At 45.3% G+C, this 22,598-nt stretch overlaps 1 protein-coding gene across 1 annotated transcript in view; it reads left to right on the top strand.

Annotated features, from left to right (window-relative positions):
• LOC144667946 (BMP and activin membrane-bound inhibitor homolog) overlaps positions 1 to 8,340 on the top strand; it is a 31,369-nt gene extending 23,029 nt beyond the window's left edge. The window contains exon 3 of the mRNA XM_078529581.1: positions 7,490 to 8,340. Coding sequence (XP_078385707.1) covers positions 7,490 to 7,908 — 419 coding nt within the window. The 3' untranslated portion in view covers positions 7,909 to 8,340. The remainder of the gene's footprint in view (positions 1 to 7,489) is intronic.
• Positions 8,341 to 22,598: the final 14,258 nt, after the last annotated feature.

Below are 22,598 nucleotides of genomic sequence, written 5' to 3'. Positions count from 1 at the left end.
CTAGAGATATTCAGGATACGATGAGAAGGAAAAGAGAGGCTTTTAGCATGTACAAGGGAAGCAAATCAGCAGAGGCATTAGTGGAATACAGAAAGTGCAGGGTGGAGCTTAAGAAAGCAAATGGAGAGCAAAGAGGGGATATGAGAAAACTCTGGCTGGTAAAAGTAGGGAAAATCCCAAGATATTCTATAAGTATATCAATGGGAAGAGGATAACCGGGGAGAGTGTAGGGACCAAGGGGGCAACCTATGGGTGGAGCCAGAGGACATTGGTAGAGTGTTGAATGAATGCTTCACATCCGTCTTCACCCAAGAGAATGAGGATGAAAGTATCAAACTCGGGGAGAGAGACTGCGAGGTTCTTGGGCAAATTGATATAGGGAGTGACAAGGTTTTGGAGCTGTTGTCAGGCTTAAAAGTGGACAAATCTCCAGGTCCGGATGATTTGTGTCCCAGACTGCTGAGGAGGCAAAGGAGGAGATCGCAGGGGCTCTGACCCAAATTTTTAATTCCTCTCTGGTCACGGGAGAGGTGCCAGAGAACTGGAGAACAGCTAATGTGGTTCTGCTATTTAAGAAGGGCTGTGGAGATAAGCCAGGGAACTATAGGCCAGTGAGTCTCACATCAGTGGTAGGGAAACTATTGGAAAAAATTCTGAAGGAGAGAATCTATCTCCAATTGGAGAGGCAAGGTTTGATCAGGGATAGTCAGCATGGCTTTGTCAGAGGGAGGTATGCCTAATAAATTTGATTGAATTTTTTGAGGAGGTGACCAGGTGTGTAGATGAAGGTAGTGCAGTTGTTGTAGTTTATATGGATTTCAGCAAAGTCTTTGACAAGGTCCACATGGGAGACTTATAAAGAAGGCAAATGCATATGGGATACAGGGTAATTTGATAAGGTGGATTCAAAATTGGCTTAGTTGTCGGAGACAGAGGGTGATGACAGAAGGATGCTTTAGTGACTGGAAGCCAGTGTCCAGTGGCTTACCATAGGGATCTGTGCTAGGTCCCCTATTATTCGTCATTTATATAAATGACATAGATGACTATGTGGGGGGCAGGATTAGTAAGTTTGCGGATGACACAAAGATTGGCCGGGTGGTTAACAGTGAGGTTGAGAGTCTTGGGCCACAGGAAGATACAGATGGGATGGTCAAATGGGCAGATAAATGGCAGATGGAATTTAACCCTGAAAAGTGTGAGGTGATACACTTTGGAAGGAATAATTTGACAAGGAAATATTCAATGAACGGCATGACACTAGGAAGTTCTGAGGAACAAAGGGACCTTGGCGTGTGTGTCCATAGATCTCTGAAGACGGAGGGGCATGTTAGTGTGGTGGTGAAAAAGGCACATGGGACACTTGCCTTTGTCAATCGAGGCGTAGATTCCAAAAGTAGGGAGGTCATGTTGGAGTTGTATAGAACCTTGGTGAGGCCACAGCTGGAGTACTGTGTGCAGTCTGGTCACCACATTATAGGAAGGATGTGATTGCACTGGAGCGGGTGCAGAGGAGATTCACCAGGATGTTGCCTGGGATGAAACATTTAAGAGATTGGATAGACTTGGGTTGTTTTTGTTGGAGCAGAGAAGACTGAGGGGCGACCTGATCGAGGTGTACAAGATTATGAGGGACATGGACAGGGTGGATAGGGAGCAGCTGTTTCCCTTAGTTGAAGGGTCAGTCACGAGGGGACATAAGTTCAAGGTGAGGGGCAGGAGGTTTAGGGGGATGTGAGGAAAAACCTTTTTACCCAGAGGGTGGTGACGGTTTGGAATGCACTACCTGGGAGGGTCGTGGAGGCGGGTTGCCTCACATCCTTTAAAAAGTACCTGGATGAGCACTTGGCTCGTCATAACATTCAAGGCTATGGGCCAAGTGCTGGTAAATGGGATTAGGTAGGTAGGTCAGATGTTTCTCACGTGTCAGTGCAGACTCGATGGGCCGAAGGGCCTCTTCTGCACTGAGATTCTGTGAACGGATGAGACCATTCATCCTTTCGTGGCACTGGGTGGCTGTCCTCTTTTGCAGGGCATTGGCACTGACCGCCGCTGCCACCGCCTCCCATGCTGGATTGATGATGCCACTGCCCCTCCTGCAGCCAGAATAGGGGTAGAGGACATTACGGTGGGCCTCCATGGCATCTAAAAGGAGCTCGAGGGACGCATCACTATAGCTTTTTGGCTTTTGGCACCACTGAGAGGTGTGTCTGCGGCTGGACTTTAAATATGGCGCCCGGCGTGATAAAGCGGCAAGGTGATGGCATGGTGGGTGAATGAGACCCCGCCTGCCATTGAAAGGGCGTGTTTCCCAGGAATGTATAATTAATGCGGCGGGTTTGGGATAATACAGTGGGAAAAGCCGCTATGGTGGCCGGTGGGTAAATCCCGCCCGTCACCGCATTTAGTGGAAATCTGGGATGATTCCGCTCCAAATCTCACTCCTCTCTGCCTGTTACTCTTAGCAATAGGATGAAGAAAAAATCCAACTTGCAATATTGCACTGGACGGAAGCTTCCAGTTAAACTGCATTGTGCAGTATGTCACACAACTCTCCATTAACTTGGGATGAGTACATTAAATATACTCAAATAAAATTGAGAAAAATCTCTTCTGTAGACCAAACTAGCTACCCTTGTAACCTTAGAAACCTTAGTAACCTTAGAAACCAGGAGCATTTCAGTTAACCTGGAAGTTTAGGTCTTTTAAACTTTATCACTCATGACCAACGATTGACAAAGGTAATCAAGAAAATTGTGCTGACTATGATGAAGAGTCCAAAGCTCAGGGGACATAATTTTAAAAATTCGGAGGCTAAGGGTCTCATGGTAAGGTAAGGTAAGCTTACATGGAACTTTTTCACCCAAATAATATTGTTTTGAAAGTAAATCACAGAGCGAAAGCCACTGAAGTATAAATGTCTTCATAAGATAACTGGATGTGTATTTGGAAAGAGTAGTAATCGAGAGGTGAGATAAGAAGCATTAGTGGGGTTGGCTTATTGAGAAATGATAGCCTTGTTGTATCAAATGACCTTTTCCTGTGCCTAACAATTCCTATGTTGAATCCAGTCAATGGCCGGGATTTTCTGTGCCCGCCAGCGTTGGGCGTGTTTGGTGGTGTGAGCGGACAATATGGCGTGATTGGTTTCACAACGGTGTGAAACCAGTTTGTGATCATCTGCTCAGCCCGCCGATGGCAGGCCGCATTTCCCGCCATCAGGTGTCAGGGACCTTGTTGTAATACATCTGCATATCATTATTAGGCCAGCCTGTCGGAATCCTTCCACCCCACTGGATCGTCCGCCCACATTGGAGGGAAGACACGCCAACGTATTTCATAACAGCACATAAACGACGTGCACTTGGTGGGCTGCACTTCGCTCAGGACTTCAAGGTTTTCTGCCTACCTTCCTTTGGTCAGCACTCGCAGTCATCGGTGCCAGGCTTCACAGAGGGCACCACATCACTTTTAGGGGGGCACACGGCAGGTCTCTACCTACCAGATCTGCCATATGTGGGTGGCTTTTCAATGGCTGCAGGACTAGGGCTTGCTTGGCGAAGGGGGAGAAATGGCCTCAAGCAAGGGAAGAGGCTTTAGAATGAGGGCTGTACTGGGGAAGGAGGGTAACCCATGGCGTGTGTGGGGGCACATGTTGATCTGTGCAAGTGGCCTCAAGATGGTGAGGGCTGAGGAGGCAGTGTCCAGAGGAGATGAAACCAGATGGAGATGTGAGGGTGTGTGTGTGAGAATGGGTGGTGATGTCCCTTGAGTTGGCAGTGAGTGAGATGCCAGTGAATGTGTTGCGAGCTTGAGTGTGTGAGTTTAGAGTGATGAGATGGTTGCCCTACCCTGGCTGCAGGGATGAGATTATTCATCCTCTATCTGCATTGGATGGCCAACCTCTTCTGTGCAGCATTGGCACTAGTCACCATTGCCACTGCCTCCCAAGCCTGGTTGGTCACGCCGCTGCCCATTCTGCGGTCAGAGTGGACATAGGGGACATCACCGTGGGCCTCCACGGCGTCCAAAAGGCATTCCTGTGACACGTCACTAAACCTAGGGGCTGCAGTCTTTTTGCCTTTTGTGGACATCTTACCTGCAGTAGTTGTGAGCTGGAAGCACTGAGAGGTGTGCGCGTGGCTCGATGAAGCGGCAAGGTGATGGCGTGGCGGGCGAATGAGAGCCCGCCCACCATCAAAATGGCATGTTTCCCGGGAATGCGTAACTAATGCAGTGGGTTTGGGACGATACAGCATGAAAACTCACAATTGCAGCTGGTGTTTTACCTGCCTGCTACTGCACTTAATGCAAATACGGGATGATTCCACCCAGTGAGTTCAGCCTCAGCTGCAATGATTGGATTTTGGTAGCATGTTGACAGGAGAAAGCTTGTGAAGCAGAGAATGAGTTAAGTGATGTTGCACAAGGAGAAGCTGATCCCTTGACCCGAGTGCTTGGTGTTTGTTTATAAGTATATCTGGTTATTAAGCAGTTGTGTAACTAGATGCTACTATTTCTGTGTGAATTGGTGGGAAAATAATTGTTTATGAATCTAACATAAAGGGAATGCCTTCCAAATGTAAGGAAAATATGAATTCCCTGATCAGATACAGACTAAATACTCTTATTAACAGAAAAGAAATTATGTCAATAGCTCATTAAATAATAAATATTTTGACATGTAACTTCATGATTCATCATTTGGTTTCAAAACATGTACCATTTTACTATAGTTTCACAGAATGCACGATATAAGGATCCAGGACAGGAGTTCCACGATATTAAATTCCTCCTTGAATAGAAACTGTTTAGAATAATCCTGTTTGATTGTTTGATTTGAAGAAATCCAATGTAATCAGTCATCTTTCACTGACTCCATGCATTGCCTTGCAAGATACAGCTTGTAGGATCTCTCCAGCTTGGAGGATGTACATTGACCTGGCCAGACTACATCTGGAGTACAGCGTCCAGCTTTAGCCAGTGAGACACAAAAGAGAAACACTCAAGCTTCGGGGACAGTGCAGAGAGGAGATATGTGGTCGTCTACGGGCTGAGTCATGAGGAAAAGCTGGAGAAAATAAGATTCTTCAACCTTGAATGGGAGTGGGGAAATGACAGTGTACCTCATAAATAAGATAGTAAAAAGAATAGATCACTTCAGAACATGAATTACAATTAAATCGCACCGTTAGATTAGGGGTAGAATCTTGTGCCTTCCCCCTGTGGCTAGTTTGGCGGCAGGGGGCATTTAATCTGGCGGGAGGGTGGCAGGTGGGGAGCCCGCCTGCAACCTGGTTAAGGCTGTGGCGGGGAGACTCGTGAACAGCCTTCCTGCCCTGCTGCCAATTGAGGCCCTCTAAGTGGCCAATTATTGCCCACTTAAGGGCCTCACCTTGTCGCCGCTGGTACCAGCCCAGTGGCGGGCAGGAGGGTTCGCCAGCAAATCTGTGCAGGGTTGCTCGCAAGCTCCCAGAGATCTGTACAGATGCCTGATCACTCAGTGCCTGATAAAGGGACTTGGCATTGGGAAAGGGGGGGGAGTGGGTGGTGCAGTTGATCCCCACCTCGCGACCCACTTCCCACCATCACTCGTCCGTGTCCTGGGTCGTGCAATGATCCTGGATTTTGGGAGGGTGTCATACCAGCAGCAGCCACTGCCTCCCTGGTGGCGCTGCTGTTCAATAGAGCTGCCGGCCTCTGATTGGCACTTCTTGAACTTTGATCCTGGGGGAAGCCCACAGCTGGCCTGCCCATGCGCCTGACTGGCCCAAGATGTGGCAGGCCTTCCCGAAAAGAGGCAATGAGGGGCTTAAGAGGGCTTTTATTCTCTCAATAATATGTAATATAACTAATGAGATTAGTGTGAGGTCAGGCTTTGGCTTCAGATATTGGATCAATTAGGTGTTCCAATACAACTGCAGCCTCACATTAGTCAGTTTGTGTGTTAAGCCAACTTTTTAATCATTTCAAGTTAGATTTTAAGGATTTTCCAAGTGACTTCCTTGAAGTGTCTTCAAGTTATTATGCTATTAAATTAGGAAATGTTGACAGCACTATGCTGCTGGTTGTGGAAATAACATACAGTCAAGTATCCATGTACCATACAGTGCTTTCCTTTGTAGAATGTACCTTAGCTCAGTGCCATACCATTCTGAAGGCAAATACCGCTCTCAAATGCTACATGATGCACAGCAGTGGCTCTATCTGAGAGAAAAAAAATTGGTTCTTTTGAAAACTAATGTTACAGCGAGGGGTATTGCAAGCAGTCTTAACTTTAATCCTTGCATGTTTAGACCAAAGATCCTTCGAAATGGAATTGTGTTGGAGAGTGTTCAGAGATGAGAGAGCAGGATGTTCTGCAACTCAGCACTCTAGAAGCCCAATTATACTGGTAAACCTCTTTCTACAGTGCCTGTTCTTGGTGCTGTGGAAACTATAGCATTTATACTAAAGGGCTGTTTCTACAGCAATGGATCAACTGTTTAATTCTCTGCCAAATTTCTCCCTCCAGTGGCTCATCTGAAGGTGTTGACTCCATGCCAAAATAGTCATTATTCATATGAAAAGACAGAAGACTTGCATTCATATAGCACCTTTCATGACTGCCAGGTGCCCTGAAGTGCTTTATGACCAATTTAGTACTTCTTGGATGTGCAGTCACTGTTATAATATATAAAACACAAAAGTCAAGTTGCACACAGCAAGCTCCCACAACCAGCAATGTGACAATGACCAGATAATCTGTTTTTGTAATGTTAATTGAGGGATAAAAATCGGCCAAAACACCAGAACTATGTCTCCTGCTGTCCTTCAAAATTGTGGCATGGGATTTTTACATCTACCTGAGAGAGAAGGCAGGGCTTCAGTTCAACATTGCACCCAAACGACAGCTCATCTAAGAGTGCAACAGTGGCTGACCGCTGCACTAGACTGTTAGTCTTGTATTTTGCCCTGAAACTCTGGAGTAGGATATGAACCCAGAACCTTCTAACTCAGAAACAACAGTGCTACCTACTGAGCCATAGCTGACACTCTGATAGCTGAGGCTGTGGTTCTCAACCATGGTGGGCATCGCAGCTGAGGCCAATCTTCTCCTCATCCTGGCATCCACGCAAGCATATTCCCAACAAGAATTGCTCAATTTAAGTCAGGAGCCAATAAGCAAAAACCAAAATCAAAACACTTAAATTACTGAGTGCACGGATTTTTGCTGCTCCTCTGCTGTGCAATTCATCCCACAGAACAAGAGCCGATATGGATAGGATGAGCCAAATGGCCTTCTCCTTGTGTCTTTTGATTCTATGATTTTAAGAAATGTTGCAGTTTACAACACTACGCTATATTAATGTTGTACAGTGAAAGGCACAGAATTGTGAATTGGTGTATGTTTTCATCTTTTTCGTTGGAATAGTCAAACGTCTACACTGATTAGAAATAAACTTGAGTTACAATAAATTGCTAACATGGCCTCTCGATCCGATTTCAGACCAACGAGCCAAGAAGCAGCAGGCCTCTGGGAATCGGAACCTGGCCCACCAGCAAGAGGCCAATGCCAAGGAGATCTGGTTCAGGGCAGCCGTGATAGCTGTATGCATTGCGGGCGCCTTCATCTTGGTGCTGCTGGTCATGTTAGCCCTGCGAATGCTGCGGAGTGAAAACAGGCGCCTGCAGCGCCAGCATCAGCAGATGGTCTCGCGGCTGCATTATAGCTTTCAGAAGCCTCCCGTAGAAAAATTCCTGGTGGGAAACTTGGACCTTGAAGCCACGACGATGACTGCCAGAGACCATGAAAACTACTGCATGGTGCATAATAAGCAACAGCACTTGGACCCGTACAGTGAAAAACTCGGCTCGTTTTTTCCTTGGGATGTACACAATGTCCACAAGAAGCCAACCTTGGTGTGATTAGGGGTATTTCTGCTTAACTATTAACTTGCCTGGTAAATCCCAAGGCTCACAGTTAATCATGCAAGTTTAAAATTGGCCTCTTATTTCTATGAAAATACAGTCATGATTAATAATGAACCAATTGGCAATGCTATTTTGTAGTTTTTGACTTGGTTTGATGCCAGTTTCTGGGTTTCTATTCTTGATGCCCTGGCACAGTTTTACTTGCCAATGTCATGTGATCTCTTGTAGGGGGAAAGGAGGGTGAGATATAGAGTCCAGTGCTTTTCTCTGATGTAATTGCCAGACTGTAAACTCCAATGAGACCCTGCTGAATAAGAATTTCAAATACTGATGGATGATGGATGTCAGGCTTATTTGATACACACCATCTGAATGATAATTGTATCATAATGTACATTATAATTACAAATTTTGTTAACATGGTAATCTTTTTGGTACCTTTATCTGATTTTGTTTCATATATTCTGCCTACAGGACAAACTTCACCTCATTCTCTTATCCTATGGCAATGACATTTTGTAAAACAATGGAGGGTGGTGGCACATGGGACTGAATTTCACTAGCCTTTTTGGGCATGAGTTGGGAGGTGGGAATGCTGGCAAAATGGCATCGGAAGGCAGTGGGTGGTGTGCCCATCATCTTCCTGCCGCCATGCCATTTTGACAGCAATGCGAAAGGTGGCAGGTGGCCCACTTACTTGGAGTTCAATTGAGCCAATTCTGTGGCCAATTAAAGGCTTCTCCCTGCCCATCACTGATATTTTACCAGTGGTAGGGGTGGCCCTCTGCTGTATGATGAGATTGCCAGGTAAACCCTGGTGGCCTCCCAGTGGGCTCTATTTCGAGAGGTGGGGTGGTGTGTGGTATGTCCTCATTTTTGGGCGCTCCTTGGCTCATGAACAGAAGGGCCCCTTGACAGCAAGGTCTGTCTCCATGGAAATGGCACTGCCTGCCCTGAGTGACACCTCACTGCCCCCCCACACCTGCTACCCTTCCTGGAGCCTGCCTGGCTGACCCTGGCACCCTCATGGCTCCACTTACCTGATTGTGAGGGTGCATGACCATCAATGCACCCTCACCCTGCAGATGCAGTCCCTGTAGTGGGGGTGGGTGGGGGGGAGGTCCCGCCATCGAAGCTGAAATTTGGCAGGGGGGTGGTGGGCGAGGGGACACATTTTGTCAGCAACATTCAATTAAATGGCTACCACCCCTATTAAGGGCAGTGGCTCATTCCCAAGAGCTGCTGGCCACTGCTAGGGGTGGCATTGCTGGGATTGTTGAGCTTGGGCAAGATGGTGGCATAGTGGCGATGTCACTGGACTACAAGTCCACAGTCCCAGGCTAATGGTCTGGGGAGACAGGTTCAAATCCCACCACAGCAGTTAGTGGCACTTAAATTCAATTAATAAAAAAATCTCAAATTGAAAACTGTTCTCAATGATAACTATAATTGATTGTTCTGAAAAAACATCTGGTTCACTAATGTCCTTGAGGGAAGGAAACATGCCATCCTGACTTGGTCTGATCTACATGTAACTCCAGACCCACAGCAATCTGGTTGTCTCTTAATTGCCCTCTGAAATGGCCTAGCAAGCCACACAGCTCAAGGGCAATTAGGCATGGGCAACAAATGCTGGCCTTGCCAGTGCCACCCACATCCATGAAAGAATAAAAAGCTGCCAGCAGCTCTTGGGAATGAGCCACTGCCCTTAATAAGGGTGGTAGCCATCTAATTGAATGTTGCTGACAAAATGTGGCCCCTCGCCCACCACCACACCCCCCCACCCCCCCGCCCCCCTGCAAATTTCAGCTTCGATGGCGGGACCTCCCCTCCTCCCCTCCACCCACCCCCTACGTAAAATTTAGCCCATAGCAACAAAACTTGGGAGGAACAGGGCAGGCAGCGAATGCAAAGCCATCAGGGAAAGATATAAACCAATATGGTGAAATACAAAACTGGGTGTGAACCACAGGAATTGCTAGGCTGAGAAAGACCAAGATTCATCCAGCTCACCTTCCACCATCCTGGCAGCTGCATGATCCAACGGTAGTGGAGTTGATACAGAGTAAAGCTCCCTGTGCTCTGCCTAAACAATTTGCCTGAGCCCTGCTCTCAGAAGCTTATCTCCACAGCACCTATGCAACGTTCCCTTCAGCCGTTGTAAGTAGTTCTTGGGCCCTTTCATGTGAGTTGGCCAGTTTAGTGCTATATTAGGAGTGGTTTTGTGCTGTTGACTCATGCCCGCTGGGGAATTGGCTGAGGCTGCCTGAGTTGCCTTCTTGCATACAACAGAGAATTGAGGGTTCATCCCTTCTAACAGAGCTCTATTCCAGTTAAGGGTTCAGGTGAAAAGATGTTGTGATGCCCACTGTACTATTTCAACCACTTGTCTATGAACAAAAAAGGCTGTGTGTGACTGGACTTCACTATAATGGTGATTTATTTTAAGATTTATTTAGAAGCCAGGAGGAGTTCACATCCCTTCTCATTCCTTGTTGCTGTTAGATCCCTGTCTCATGTTTAAACAGAGCCAAACAGTTAGAGGTTCCTGGGATGTTCATTGAAAATACCACGGAATATTACAAAGCTTTTAGTTAACCACGGAAATACTATCAGCATAATCGATGACAACGCATCTGGACTCCACAGACAAAAATATGAGTTTTCAGAATTGGTCCTGAATCAAAGGAAACTCTTTTGATCGGAATCGAATTACCAGCAATTTTTTTTAATCACAAGATTCTTACGGGGGGATTTTTAATTAGTTCTTTTTAAGTTAAAGAACCAAGATGAGTCTGTGGAATTAAAATACAAATTAACAATGAACCAATCGAATGGCGGAACAGGCTCAAGGTACTGAAGTGCCTATTCCTGTTCCTATGTTCTTAAAAGGTACCCAAACTCTGAGTGTGCATTACAGCCTTACACTTATCTATAGTTGAAGAAATAATATATATATTATAGACACATGCAGAGTCTTAAAGAAACTGGGCAAAATTTACACACCTTGGGAGCAGGCTGGGAGATGGGGAAGCATGGAATTGGGAGGGAAGGGGGGAGTTGAATTCCCATCATCTTCCCAAACTGCCCTCCGACTAAGTCACAAGTGAAGAAGGTCAAGGATGGCCTTCTGGCCCAGAGGCCATAAGAGGCCCTTAAGTGGTCAATTGGTTATATTTTAACAGCAAGGGGGCAAGGGGGTTGTTGGTGGGGTGGGGGGTAATTGTACACCACGTGGGCAGCGCGCCCAATAAAAGCTGGCGGCCTCCCTGTGAGCCTGAGGGGGGTCTCTTGATTGGACACCCATGGAGGGGGCACGGTGGCAAGAACCTCTTCTGCTGAAAGACAACCCCTGCCCTCAGGTCAGGCCACCACACCCTCACACCCACCGCGCTTTCTGCACATGTTGGAGTTCAAGAAGCTCCTGTCATTAAACCAAGCTTCAGGATTTCATGAAGAGAATTAGCATAGAGACTGAAAGTGCCTCAATGTTGCAACAGAATCCACTTTTTTGAGGACGGTGTTGTCAGTAAAATGCTATGTGTGTCAGATCAGGAATAATTTGGGATCTGGTGTTGCTCAACTGACCGGATATGAAGCAACAATAAACAAGGGCATCAATTTGCTGCATTCACAGAAAAATGGACAGAACCACAAAACATGTTTGTGAAAACACTATTTAAAAATCTCCAAATCCAAAGCAATAAAAGCAGAATTTGTCTTATTCAGTCACTTTTAATCTATAGTACAAAAGATGAGTAGAATGACAACTGTAACTGTAATGGTTGTAAGTTTACTTTAGCCCAGGTTGTTGTGATGCTTTGTTCACCTCTGTAAGATGTTTGGTAAGTAAATCTATGGGTGGAATTTTCTGCTCTTTAAAAATATGTAGGTGTGGGGCCATATCTGAGATAGAATTTTCGTTTGGCATGTGGGCCTGCGCCCAACCTGCTCGAGCGTGAAATAGGGTGTTGGACGAGCATCATTGCACACTTGCGCGATATTTCGGTTGGCGGGCACGCGAGAAAGCCGGAAGCGCGATTTTCCATTGCCCGTCCACTGTTACAGTTGGCGAGCAGGCGAATCAGCCAGGCAGCCTTTGCATTTTTCCAGAAACCTTATTGCATTTAAATCCTTCAGTTCCCTGAGGCAGCTCTCTGCCTTCAGGGAGCTTTCATTCTGCGCTTCTCCACGTCCGCGCTGATTTCAGTGCTCATCCTCCTCCTGACCCCCACCCCAGCAGCGCTGAGCATTTAAGCGCGCGCTCAGGGGCTGATCGCAGGCTGCTCCCGGGCCTACCAATCACACCCGCACACCGACCTAAAAAACCCTGCTCCTCCTGGGCGCCGAACCCACTGACGTCTGCAGTCCTCCCTCCTGAGTGAATTTCCTGGAGGCGGCCAATTAGCAGGCTGCCTCTGCGGTTTTGATGCAGTTTAGGGGTGCTGGGTGGGCTGCGCAGGCAGGAAGGTCAATCGGATTGCCCAGGGTGAAGGACAGATACAGTAGTGGAGGCTGTGTGCTACTGATCTGAATGGAGTAGGAGATTGTAATACAGGATGGAAGTGCAGTTCTCATATGAGACTGCCAGCCTATCCCTCCCAGCCAGTGCTGTCCGGTGGAACCATCTGCAGTGAGGCAAATCCACTTGCAAGTCTTCGTGGGCAGGAGGCCTGGGGATTGCTAGTTTTTATATTAACGTTATAACTCCATGCTGATCTCATGGCACCCTGACCTCCCGCTCTGCCCTCGCCAAAACCGCAGACTCTTCAATAAGTGGCTTAGTAGTTCAATTAGTTCCTCAATTACCTACCCGCTGCTGGTGGGCGCTTTCCGCCATCATTTTGACCCCGCCTCTGGCAAGATCACTCGGAGGAAGGAGCGCGTCGACGAGCTGATCAGACATATGACTTTCTAACATTGCCCCCAGGCTTTGCCTCCACAGGACTGGGAAAATCCCGCCCTATGGACCTGGAGCCTAATTATAAAACCAGAAGGGAATGGCGGAGATTGGATTGCTATCTGGTTGTTATATTATGTTAAATACGTTCTATTCCATTGAGTTTAATTTAAAGCTGTAAATATTATCTGTGCAGCTTGTGTAGTAATGAAACTTCAACATGTCAAACTAAATGTCTCCCTTGTCTAATTTTCCCAATTAAGGAAGGCCCCCATATAGTTGCCAATATTCAAAGCACATAAAGTTTAACCTGTTATTGAGTAACAGATTTCATCTGGGGACAAGCGAGGCAGGAAAGTGTATTGAACTAAAGTGGAACATTACTTCTCTGGGTGCAGGTGCAGGTGTGTTGTATGGAAAGAGTTGGAGGCTGTGCAAAATCCACTCAAACATCGAGCTGACTGACAAATGACCAGCAATCCCTGCATTCTAAGTGCCTGTAGTGGAATCCTGTCCTGCTCAATGAGTTAAACCAGGCGAGAATGGGGACTGTAACCAGATTGCACCTGAAATCAGTGAATACCGTATGGGCAGAATTTTGCCCTCGTCAGGAAGGCGTGGCAGGCGGGCACGGGGGCAGCTGTGAAAGTGACGGCCACCTGCAATCAGGGCCCCACCGCAATTTAAACGCTGGCCGGCCCATTAAGGCCCGTCCAGCATGAAACGAGCGCTGCAGCGCTGCCTGTGTGGGCGGGGGTGGGGAGGAGGAGGGCGAGCGGGGAACTTCACACACGTGGGCGGGTGCGCGCAGGAAAAGCTCCCTGAGGCACTGGGCTGCCTCAGGGAGATGAAGATTTTTGAAAATAAAAAAGAAACATTTTAAAAACGTTAATAACATGTCCCCTCATGGGGACTCTGTTACATGAGCGGGGACACGTTAGAAATGAGTTTGAAAATTTAACTTTTTTTTTAATGACTGATTGAAACCCAATCCAGCCCGAGAATGAGGTTTCGCAAAAAATCCAATGGCCGCTTAGACCATAGGACATAGGAGTGGAAGTAGGCCATTCAGCCCATCAAATCTGTTCTGCCATTCAATGAGATCATGGCTGATCTGATAATCCTCAACTCCACTTCCCTGCCTTTTCCCCATAGTCCTTGATTCTCATACTGATAAAAAATCTGTCTATTTTAGCCTTGAATATACTTAATGACCCAGCCTCTACAGCTCTCTGCAGTACAGATCAACTATCCTCTGAGAGAAGAAATTCCTCCTTATCTCTGGTTTAAATGGGTGGCCCCTTACTCTCCTCTGGTCCTAGAGTCTCCCACAAGGGGAAACAACCTCTCAGCATCTACTCTGTCAAGCTCTCCTCATAAGAAAATCCCTCCATACCCGGGATCAACCTAATGAACTTTCTCTGGACTGCCTCCAGTGCCAGTATATCTTTCTTTAGATAAGGGGACCAAAACTGTTCACAGTATTCCAGGTATGGTCTAAGTAGTGCCTTGTATAGCTTTAGCAAGACTTCCTTATTTTTATACTCCATTCCCTTTGAAATAAAGGCCAACATTCCATTTGCCTTCCCTATTACCTGTTGAACTTGTACGTTAGCTTTTTGGGATTCATCCACAGGACTCCCAAATCCCTCTGTGCTGCAGCCTTCTGCAGTCTTTCTCCATTTAAATAATATTCAGCTCCTCTATTCTTCCTGCCAAAGAGCATAACCTCACATTTTCTCACATTATATTCCACCTGCCACTTTCTTGCCAACTCACTTAACCTGTCTATATCCCTCTGCAGACTCCTTGCGTCATCCTCACCACTTGCCTTCCCACCTATTTTTGTATCATCCACAAATTTGGTGACAGTACATTCACTTCCCTCATCTAAGTCATTAATATATATTGTAAACAATTGAGGCCCCAGCACTGATCCCTGTGGCACTCCACTAGTTACAGGTTGTCATCCTGAAAATAACCCCCTTATCCCAATTTTCTGTCTTCTATCAGTCATCCAATTGTCTATGCATGCTAATATACTATCCCCAACACCACGGGCTCTTATTAAGTAGCCTTAGCTTGGCCTTTTCACCTGCCCGGCAACCATAAGGTTGGATGGGCAGTGCAAAATTTCATTTAATTAGATCTTTGATGGCCTTAATAGGCCTGTCAATTGTTACCAGCTGCACACAGGAGTCAGCAATGCGCCCGCCGACAATTAACAGGCCTATTATCACGTGAGCACACGCCCACCCGACAAGTGCAATATTCTGCCCTATATTATTGTTAAGGAGATCAAACACTGGAACAGAACAGTGTTGGACACAGCTAAACTTCATTACCTGTGGTTTTCTCACAAGTGATCAACCCACAATGGGCCTATGGGAGAACTATGGAAGACGTGGATAAATGAACCAGAAAATCTAACATAAACTGTATCTATGAAACTGCAAACATATTTCCCATTAGGCTGTAGGTACTGTTGTTTATGTGCCAGAGACTTGAGCACAAAGATCTAGGCTGACACTCCAGTGCAGTACTGTGATGAGCTACTATGTTGGGCATGCCATCTTTCAAATGAGTCAAGTCATTAAAGTGACACACTGTCTGCCCTCTCAGGTGAATATAATCACTGCACTATTTCGAATAAAAACAGGGGAGTTATCCCCAGCGATCTGGTTGATAACTATTCCTCAATCAACACTACAAAAACAGATTATTTGGTCATTATCATATTGCTGTTTGTGGGAGTTTGCTGTGACTACACTTCAAAAGTACTTCATTGACTGTAAAGCACGTTGGGAGGTCTTGAAGTAACACGATAACTTAATGTCCCTTGCTTACTAATGCATGTATTACATGCTGGAGCTTCCTTCTAACAACACCGTGGATATACCTTTCAGATGAACTGCAACGGTTCAAGAAGGTGACTGACCACCATCTTCTCAGGAGCAATTAGGGATGAGCAACAAATACTGGCCTTGCCAGCAACACATCTCATAAATGAATTAAAAAAAGGTTGAGCAGTGGCACCTTGAGTTATAAAGATCTGTCAGGCATACAGTGCAGAGAACTAAAACTGGGTACCCTGCCAACAGATTTTACCTGTTCGATACTTGTAAAATTGCAACATAAAAAGTAATAAATGTGGCTGCAAATTTGTTAAAAGCTAATAGAGAAACTGAGAAATTGGGCTCAGTAGTGCCCTTTTTTTGGTATCCTGAAAGCCATTAGGGATCCAAAATGGCTTCCACAATGTGTGAAGCACCCAGATGCCATTTTGGTAAAGGTGTTAACACACAGTTAACATCTGACAGAAGTATGAAGCAGGAAGACCATGACATCAATCAGCATGCAACTCTGATAGAACGTCAGCACTGCCACCTTGGAGCTTCACAGTCGTGCCAATGGCATCATTTAACATTAAGCAGCAGGAGGAACCTCCAGCAGTGCAGTTTAAAGGGATCGTCAACTACTTACAGGTTAGTTGCTGGTTGATTTCCTCTGGCTATTGCTAGGTTCATAAATGTTTTTGGTGCTTTTCATAGCTATTTCAGTCTCAAAGGTCTGCAGAGTAGTGTGGCAAGTGCTGAAATATCTATTGCTGACTCCAAGGTTTCTGCACAAACCAGTTGCTCCCAGACATGAGTGCACACGTAGACCTTCCTTTTGGGATGGATCATAACTGGGAGAATGAGCAGAGGCCATGCAAGGCAGGTGAAGTAGCTAGAAGAGGGAGGAAGAGGGGGAAAAGACCTCCAAGCAGGAGGCCTATCCATTCAGCATGTTCAGACGCCAATTCTACCTGAACTTCAGCGATGACTAATACTTGGAGACATCTTCACTTCACTAAGAAGGCCCTTAGTGAAATCTGCCAACTGCTGTAGGTACAACTTCAACCTTACAACCGGCAAGGACTGTAAAAGTGACCAGATGAATGAAATTTTATGCATCTGGCTCCTTCCCAGGCTGTTTTTGAAGAAATTAGCAACATCTTGCAGTTTGTAGTCCATAAGGGAGAACATTGAGAATTTCTATTAAAACAGAAAGAACTTCATTTCATTACCTATTGTCAGGGAGTGAAGTAGGCAGAGTGATCGATGAATTGCCTAGTTTACCTGCTTTTCTGTGAGACAGTATGACATTTATGACACGCACATTGCTTTGCGGATACCACATGTTAACTCTGCCATGCATCACTCCCTTTGTGTGCAGCTGGTGTGTGACCATAGCCAGTGCATCATGCAGACCGATGCCCTGGCAGCAGTAGTGATGCACTCATTCTGTGGCAATTGTCTGAGCCAGCCACCAGGGCAAGCCAAAGAGTGACAAGGGCTACCCACTGACAACATGGATTGAATTTTACACACACAGTGCTGTTAGGAGGGGAGTTCCAGGATTTTGACCCAGCGACAGTGAAGGAACAGCGATATATTTCCAAGTCTTGGAAGAGTGACTTGGAGGGGAACTTCCAGTTGGTGGTGTTCCCATCTATCTGATGCCCTTGTCCTTCTAGATGGTAGTGGTTGTGGGTTTGGAAGGTACTGTCTAAGCAGCCTTAACGAAATCCTGCAGTGTATCTTGTCGAATGGTACACACTGCTGCTACTGTGCGTTGGTAGTGGAGGGAGTGAATGTTTGTGGATGTGGTGCCAATCAAATGGACTGCTTTGTCCTGGACGGTGTCAAGCTTCTTGAGTACTGTGGGAGCTGCACTCATCCAGGCAAGTGGGGAGTATTCCATCACACTCCTGACTTGGGTTGGGCTAGTTTGATCCACAAGTATCATCCCCCCGCTAAACCAGGAAAGACAGTCCCTGAAGGGCTGGCTGGGAAATGGGCGGCAAGCAGACTACAATCCCCAGAGGACACTGTGGTCAGGGGCAGGGGCATGAGTGGGGAAAGCGGTAATGTGACTTGTCAAAATAAACACCAGAGTTAAGATGTTGGGTGAGAGTAGCGGCTAGACACGTCTGTGACAGAGGGTAAGTAGCTCAGTTGAGATTGAGATTTTCTTGTTGCTGATATTTCCAGTATCTCTCCCCCCGCCACCAATTATTGTGTACAAACAGCAGAAAGAGGATGTGGGACAGGATTTGCATTTATGTATCTATGCTCATAGTGAACTCATAGAAGCTCTGAAGAAGAGTCATACGGACTCGAAAAGTTAACTCTATTTCTCTCTCCACAGATGCTGTCAGACCTGCTGAGTTTTTCTTGCATTTCCTGTTTTTATTATCATAGGATATGATTACTACACCATGCCGCTGGATTCAGTGGTATCACTTCCGCCGACGTCACCCAGAATATGCCCAGCCAGACTTGGCAACCCTATCAGCCATTCTTCTCTCTCAGGTCAGATTTGACTTTAGCACCAGCTCCAACCCAAATACACCTCGCCTTTAAGAGGTGCAGGCTAGTACAAGAGCCAATCAAACAGTATACATACTATGTACACACAGTCAATCAACTGTTGGCGCTGGCTGCACCCAGAATCGGGTATTGCTTCTTCATAGGAAAGAAAAATGTAAAATAATTTGGTCAGGTAAATGTATCTTCAAAAGATCCATTTTAGTTTAATTTTAAAAAATGAATTTGACCTTAAATATCCACTTCAGCAACGTTACTTTGGGAGTCACCATAATGAGCAGACAGCAAGAGGATGCCGCCCTGTTGGCATTAAATTGAATGGGGTACAGGGTAATTACCCATCTCAATTCTTGTGCTTAGGGGCTATCCAATTTAGCCCCCAAAAATCTCTTCTTATTCCCCCAAACTGTAGTGGAAATAAATCTTATTAACGTAAGCCCATTTAGATACATTTCAAATCAAATAGCATATGAAAAATTATCTCCTGTAAAGAATACCTTCCGTGAACCAAATTCTGCTCAATGGTGCCTGTGAACATGGCTGCATGTGATTAGTACATGGCATGTGTGTGATATGTCCAGTGAATGAAGGCCAATTCAAAAGGTGCAATTATCCAAGAAATATCCAACATCTAATAATGGTATTATAACACAAGGTGATAGTTTTCTCTTCTGTAATTATAATAAAATTGTTGGGGCCCAGGAATCGAGCATTGCTTGTCCACAGGAAAGAAAAATGTAAAATAATTTGGTCAGGCAAATGTATCTTCAAAAGGTCCATTTTAGCTTAATTTTAAAAAATGTATTTGACCTTAAATATCTACTTCAGCAATGTTATTTTGGGAGTCACAGCTTCCTCTGGACACAAGTCTGGCATGTTTGAATAAAACAATTACTCTGCTGTATGTTACAATAGGAATGGTGATTATTCATCTACAAAATAGCCCAGAGGATGCCAAGACTCACAGGACTGAAAATTAGTTTGTGCATGATTCCACTGAGCAATACAGACTGCGTTGATTCTCCAGGAACAGACAGCGCTGCGGGCATCTACCTACATAAACCGAGCAGGTTTTTCCATTGGTATCTTTGAAGAAACACACATGGGCCACACAGGTAATGGCCGGTAATGTTGTCTGTCTCCAGGGATTGGACATTGTCCACATAGCACTGCTTTGAACTGGTGCCATGAAAGCAAATTTTTAGTTCACAGAGCCAGGATAGAACTTTGTGTCAGCCTGGATCGCCAACTCCTCTTGGACGTGTTCCTGGAGATTTATCATTGCTGCCATTTGTCGCCAAATGCATCCTTGTTTGCGGCTTCCCACCTTCCCATGGCCAATCTGAAAGTGAATGGACTCCTCATTAACATTGGCCCACAATCATGCAGCATTATCCTCTCCATGTTACATAGGAACATACAAATTAGGAGCAGGGGTAGGAGAGAAATAAAATGTCTCCTCATCTCTGTCTTAAATGGGTGACCCCTTATTTTAAACAGTGACCCCTAGTTTTAGATTCTCCCACAAGAGGAAACATCCTGTGTACATCCACCCTGTCAAGATCCTTCGTATTTGTTTCCTAATTAATAAAGTATTCAAAGATTTCCTCTGAAATGCTCCTATGATTTTTCTCCTGGGTGTTGCTTGCAGCAATGTCCTGGAGATTAATCTATTATCCCTGGAGACTCCAGGGCAATCCTGGAGGGTTGGCAATCTTGGTCAGCATTGTTAAGTAGGGCTGAATGTTACTAGTACTATTTTCACAACGTTAAGGTAAGGAATTGCGTGTCAAGATGAATTAGCCCAATGGCTTTTCACCATACAAACCTGGCAGAACAAGTGTGGTGATAGAGTTACAGATACCTCACCTTGTCTCTCAAAGCGATTTCACAGCACTTCACAGATAGTGAATTATACTGACTCATACATAGACAGGCCAGAAAATATCCACAAGCAATTTAACAAATAACCAATTGATCTGTTTTTGATTTACTTATTGACTGGGCGAACTCCCTGTTCTGCTTCAAAAAGTGCCTTTGAATCTTTAACATCCTCCTGAGCCATGGTTTGTTGTGTTGCCCAAAGGATAGGAGCTCCAGCACTCTCTCACTATTACACTAGAATCAGCCTCGATCAGGGGTCAGCAGCTTTAGGAGCCACATGCAGCTCATTAAGGGCTTGTGCTGCTCTCAACATTAATCGATCAAACCCATTTTGATAATATCTAAATGGCTTGTTTCGCTTTTTAAAACCTTTGTTAACATTGTACTTGTGAGAAAGTATTCAATTAGCAACTTCTGCGTAAAAATATCTTTACAATAATGTTGAAATGTGTCTCAGGCTTGTTTTCATTATTTTTGGCATTTGAGGAACAGGATTGTGGCTTTTAAGATATTGCATTTTGGACTAAATTTAAAATGGCTCTTCTTGTTATTAAGGTTTCCAACCATTGGCTTTGATCTTGGAATAGGACTTGAAGCTGCCTTATGATTCAAAGACGAGAGTGCTACAAATAGTTCCCTTCATTGTAGGGAATAAGGATAAACCTCTAATTTACTCTCTAGCACAAAGTTTTGCAATACAGGGGCACATTTTAGGAATCTTGGCACTAAGATTAGTAAGCCTGATTCATAAGCTACCTCATTTTTCCATTTAATCATAAAAAAGTTTCACCATGGGCCCTAATGTGTTGATTGCCATATCGACTGTGTTATGTTATCACTCCCAGGATAGGGAGTATAAGAAATTAGGGTCTTGAATAAACATATATTTTCTGCATAATATAACACCCCCTAAAAAGCTTTCTAAAAAGGCAGCAATTTTTGAACAGTCTGTGGAAACAGGCAAGCCCACTTAGCTCATGTTGCCATTCCTAAGTTAAGATGGCGTCTTCTATACCCCCTTATCTATGCAATTGTTTAAAAATCACCAGGCTATATATGACCCTCAGCAAGATGTAAACTAAAAAGCTGACCTCGAGTAGAGTGGGGCACAAGGTGGGTGGTAATCACCCTGACACTTTGAGTACCTGTCCTAAATCCATTGGTCAGAATAGTTAGATAGATGATTGACACTGGGTAGGCTACCAGCCCCCCAAAAAGGGTGTATAGATTGGTGTCATACAGGTGGTAGTGATCTGAGGTGCTGCTGAGGCGCTGGTGAGGTAGCAGTGCTTGTTGGGCAGCTGCCTTCTTCAAATGGAAGACGGACCAGAGGAAGAGGAGGAAGATCGAGCGATTGAGGGAAGAGTTTCCTAACACTTCGACTAGAGACCGGAATGCTGTTATCATAAGCTGTTATGGGTCATATACTTTTTTTTGCTGGCTAATTAGTTAATGTATCATATCTAAACTGTTGTTTCTTAATAAACTCAATAAACTATCTTAATATTACATACAAATAGTCGACTGCCTATTTAGGTATGTGTGGGCCCAAATCTAGAAGTCTTACAGGAGGCCCATTAAGGAGGCAGCTCCACCACCCCTCTTGCCCACCAGCAGCCCACACAGTGAAAGCTGCTGGGCTGGACGATTGGCATGGACCTCCCCAGTGCTGGTTGAATCCCGGCGGCAGTGGTATGAGGGCCTTAGGTGAACATTAATTGGCCATTTAAGTGCCTGAATTGGCCAATGGGTGGGCCACCTGACGTCACCCCCCCCACTGCCAGTAAAACTGTGGTGGAGGTAAGGGCGGATGGATAGGCAATGGGCAGGGTGTCCATGGGATTTTACAGGCCCTCCCCACCTGCAAACCCACTGCCAGTGTGCCATGAAATCAAGTCCCACTTGAAAAAAATCTTTGTGTAAAATGGTGTAAAACAGTTCAATGCTAACTTCCCTGGAAGCTGTCCAATATCTTTATTTAAAGGCTATCATCTTCTTTACAGTTACTTCAAGTAAAATGGAGAGCTCCAGGGAAATGAAGTTTACCCAGTGTGACATTGGTTTTTGACAGTCATGTGTCAATTCAGGCAGAAACAGCAGATCTGAAAAGAGGCTCATGCTTCACCCAGAATGGTTGAACAGACCACTGATAGCTTAAAGCAGCCCTTCACCTATCTGGTGCCATATGACATAACTGTACAGCCAAAATCTCCCGAGGCTTTAAGAGAATACTGGTTATCTGCAGCACCTGATAGGGTGTCTTGACAAACATCTCGGTGACCAGGATGGCAAAGTCATGGTTGCAGCAAGGGGATGAAAATGCCAAAGAGGAATTAGCAGCTATTCCAGTAATTGCCCCAAGCATTGCTTCTGAATTCCATTAAAGGGAAAAATCACATCTGCTAAATCGGTAAATCACCTTGCCCACAAATTCATTCTCAATCCTTCAAACATCATCTATTGGTATCTTAAGTCTTCTACATTATAATCAATGACAAATATATATTCAATACAATGACCAAGTTGGG

The sequence above is a fragment of the Cetorhinus maximus genome, chromosome 25 (assembly GCF_964194155.1).
Source record: "Cetorhinus maximus chromosome 25, sCetMax3.hap1.1, whole genome shotgun sequence".
Lineage (NCBI taxonomy): Eukaryota > Metazoa > Chordata > Chondrichthyes > Lamniformes > Cetorhinidae > Cetorhinus > Cetorhinus maximus.
The sequence above is the reverse complement of the archived record's forward strand: the minus strand, read 5'-3'. Positions and strand labels throughout refer to the sequence as shown.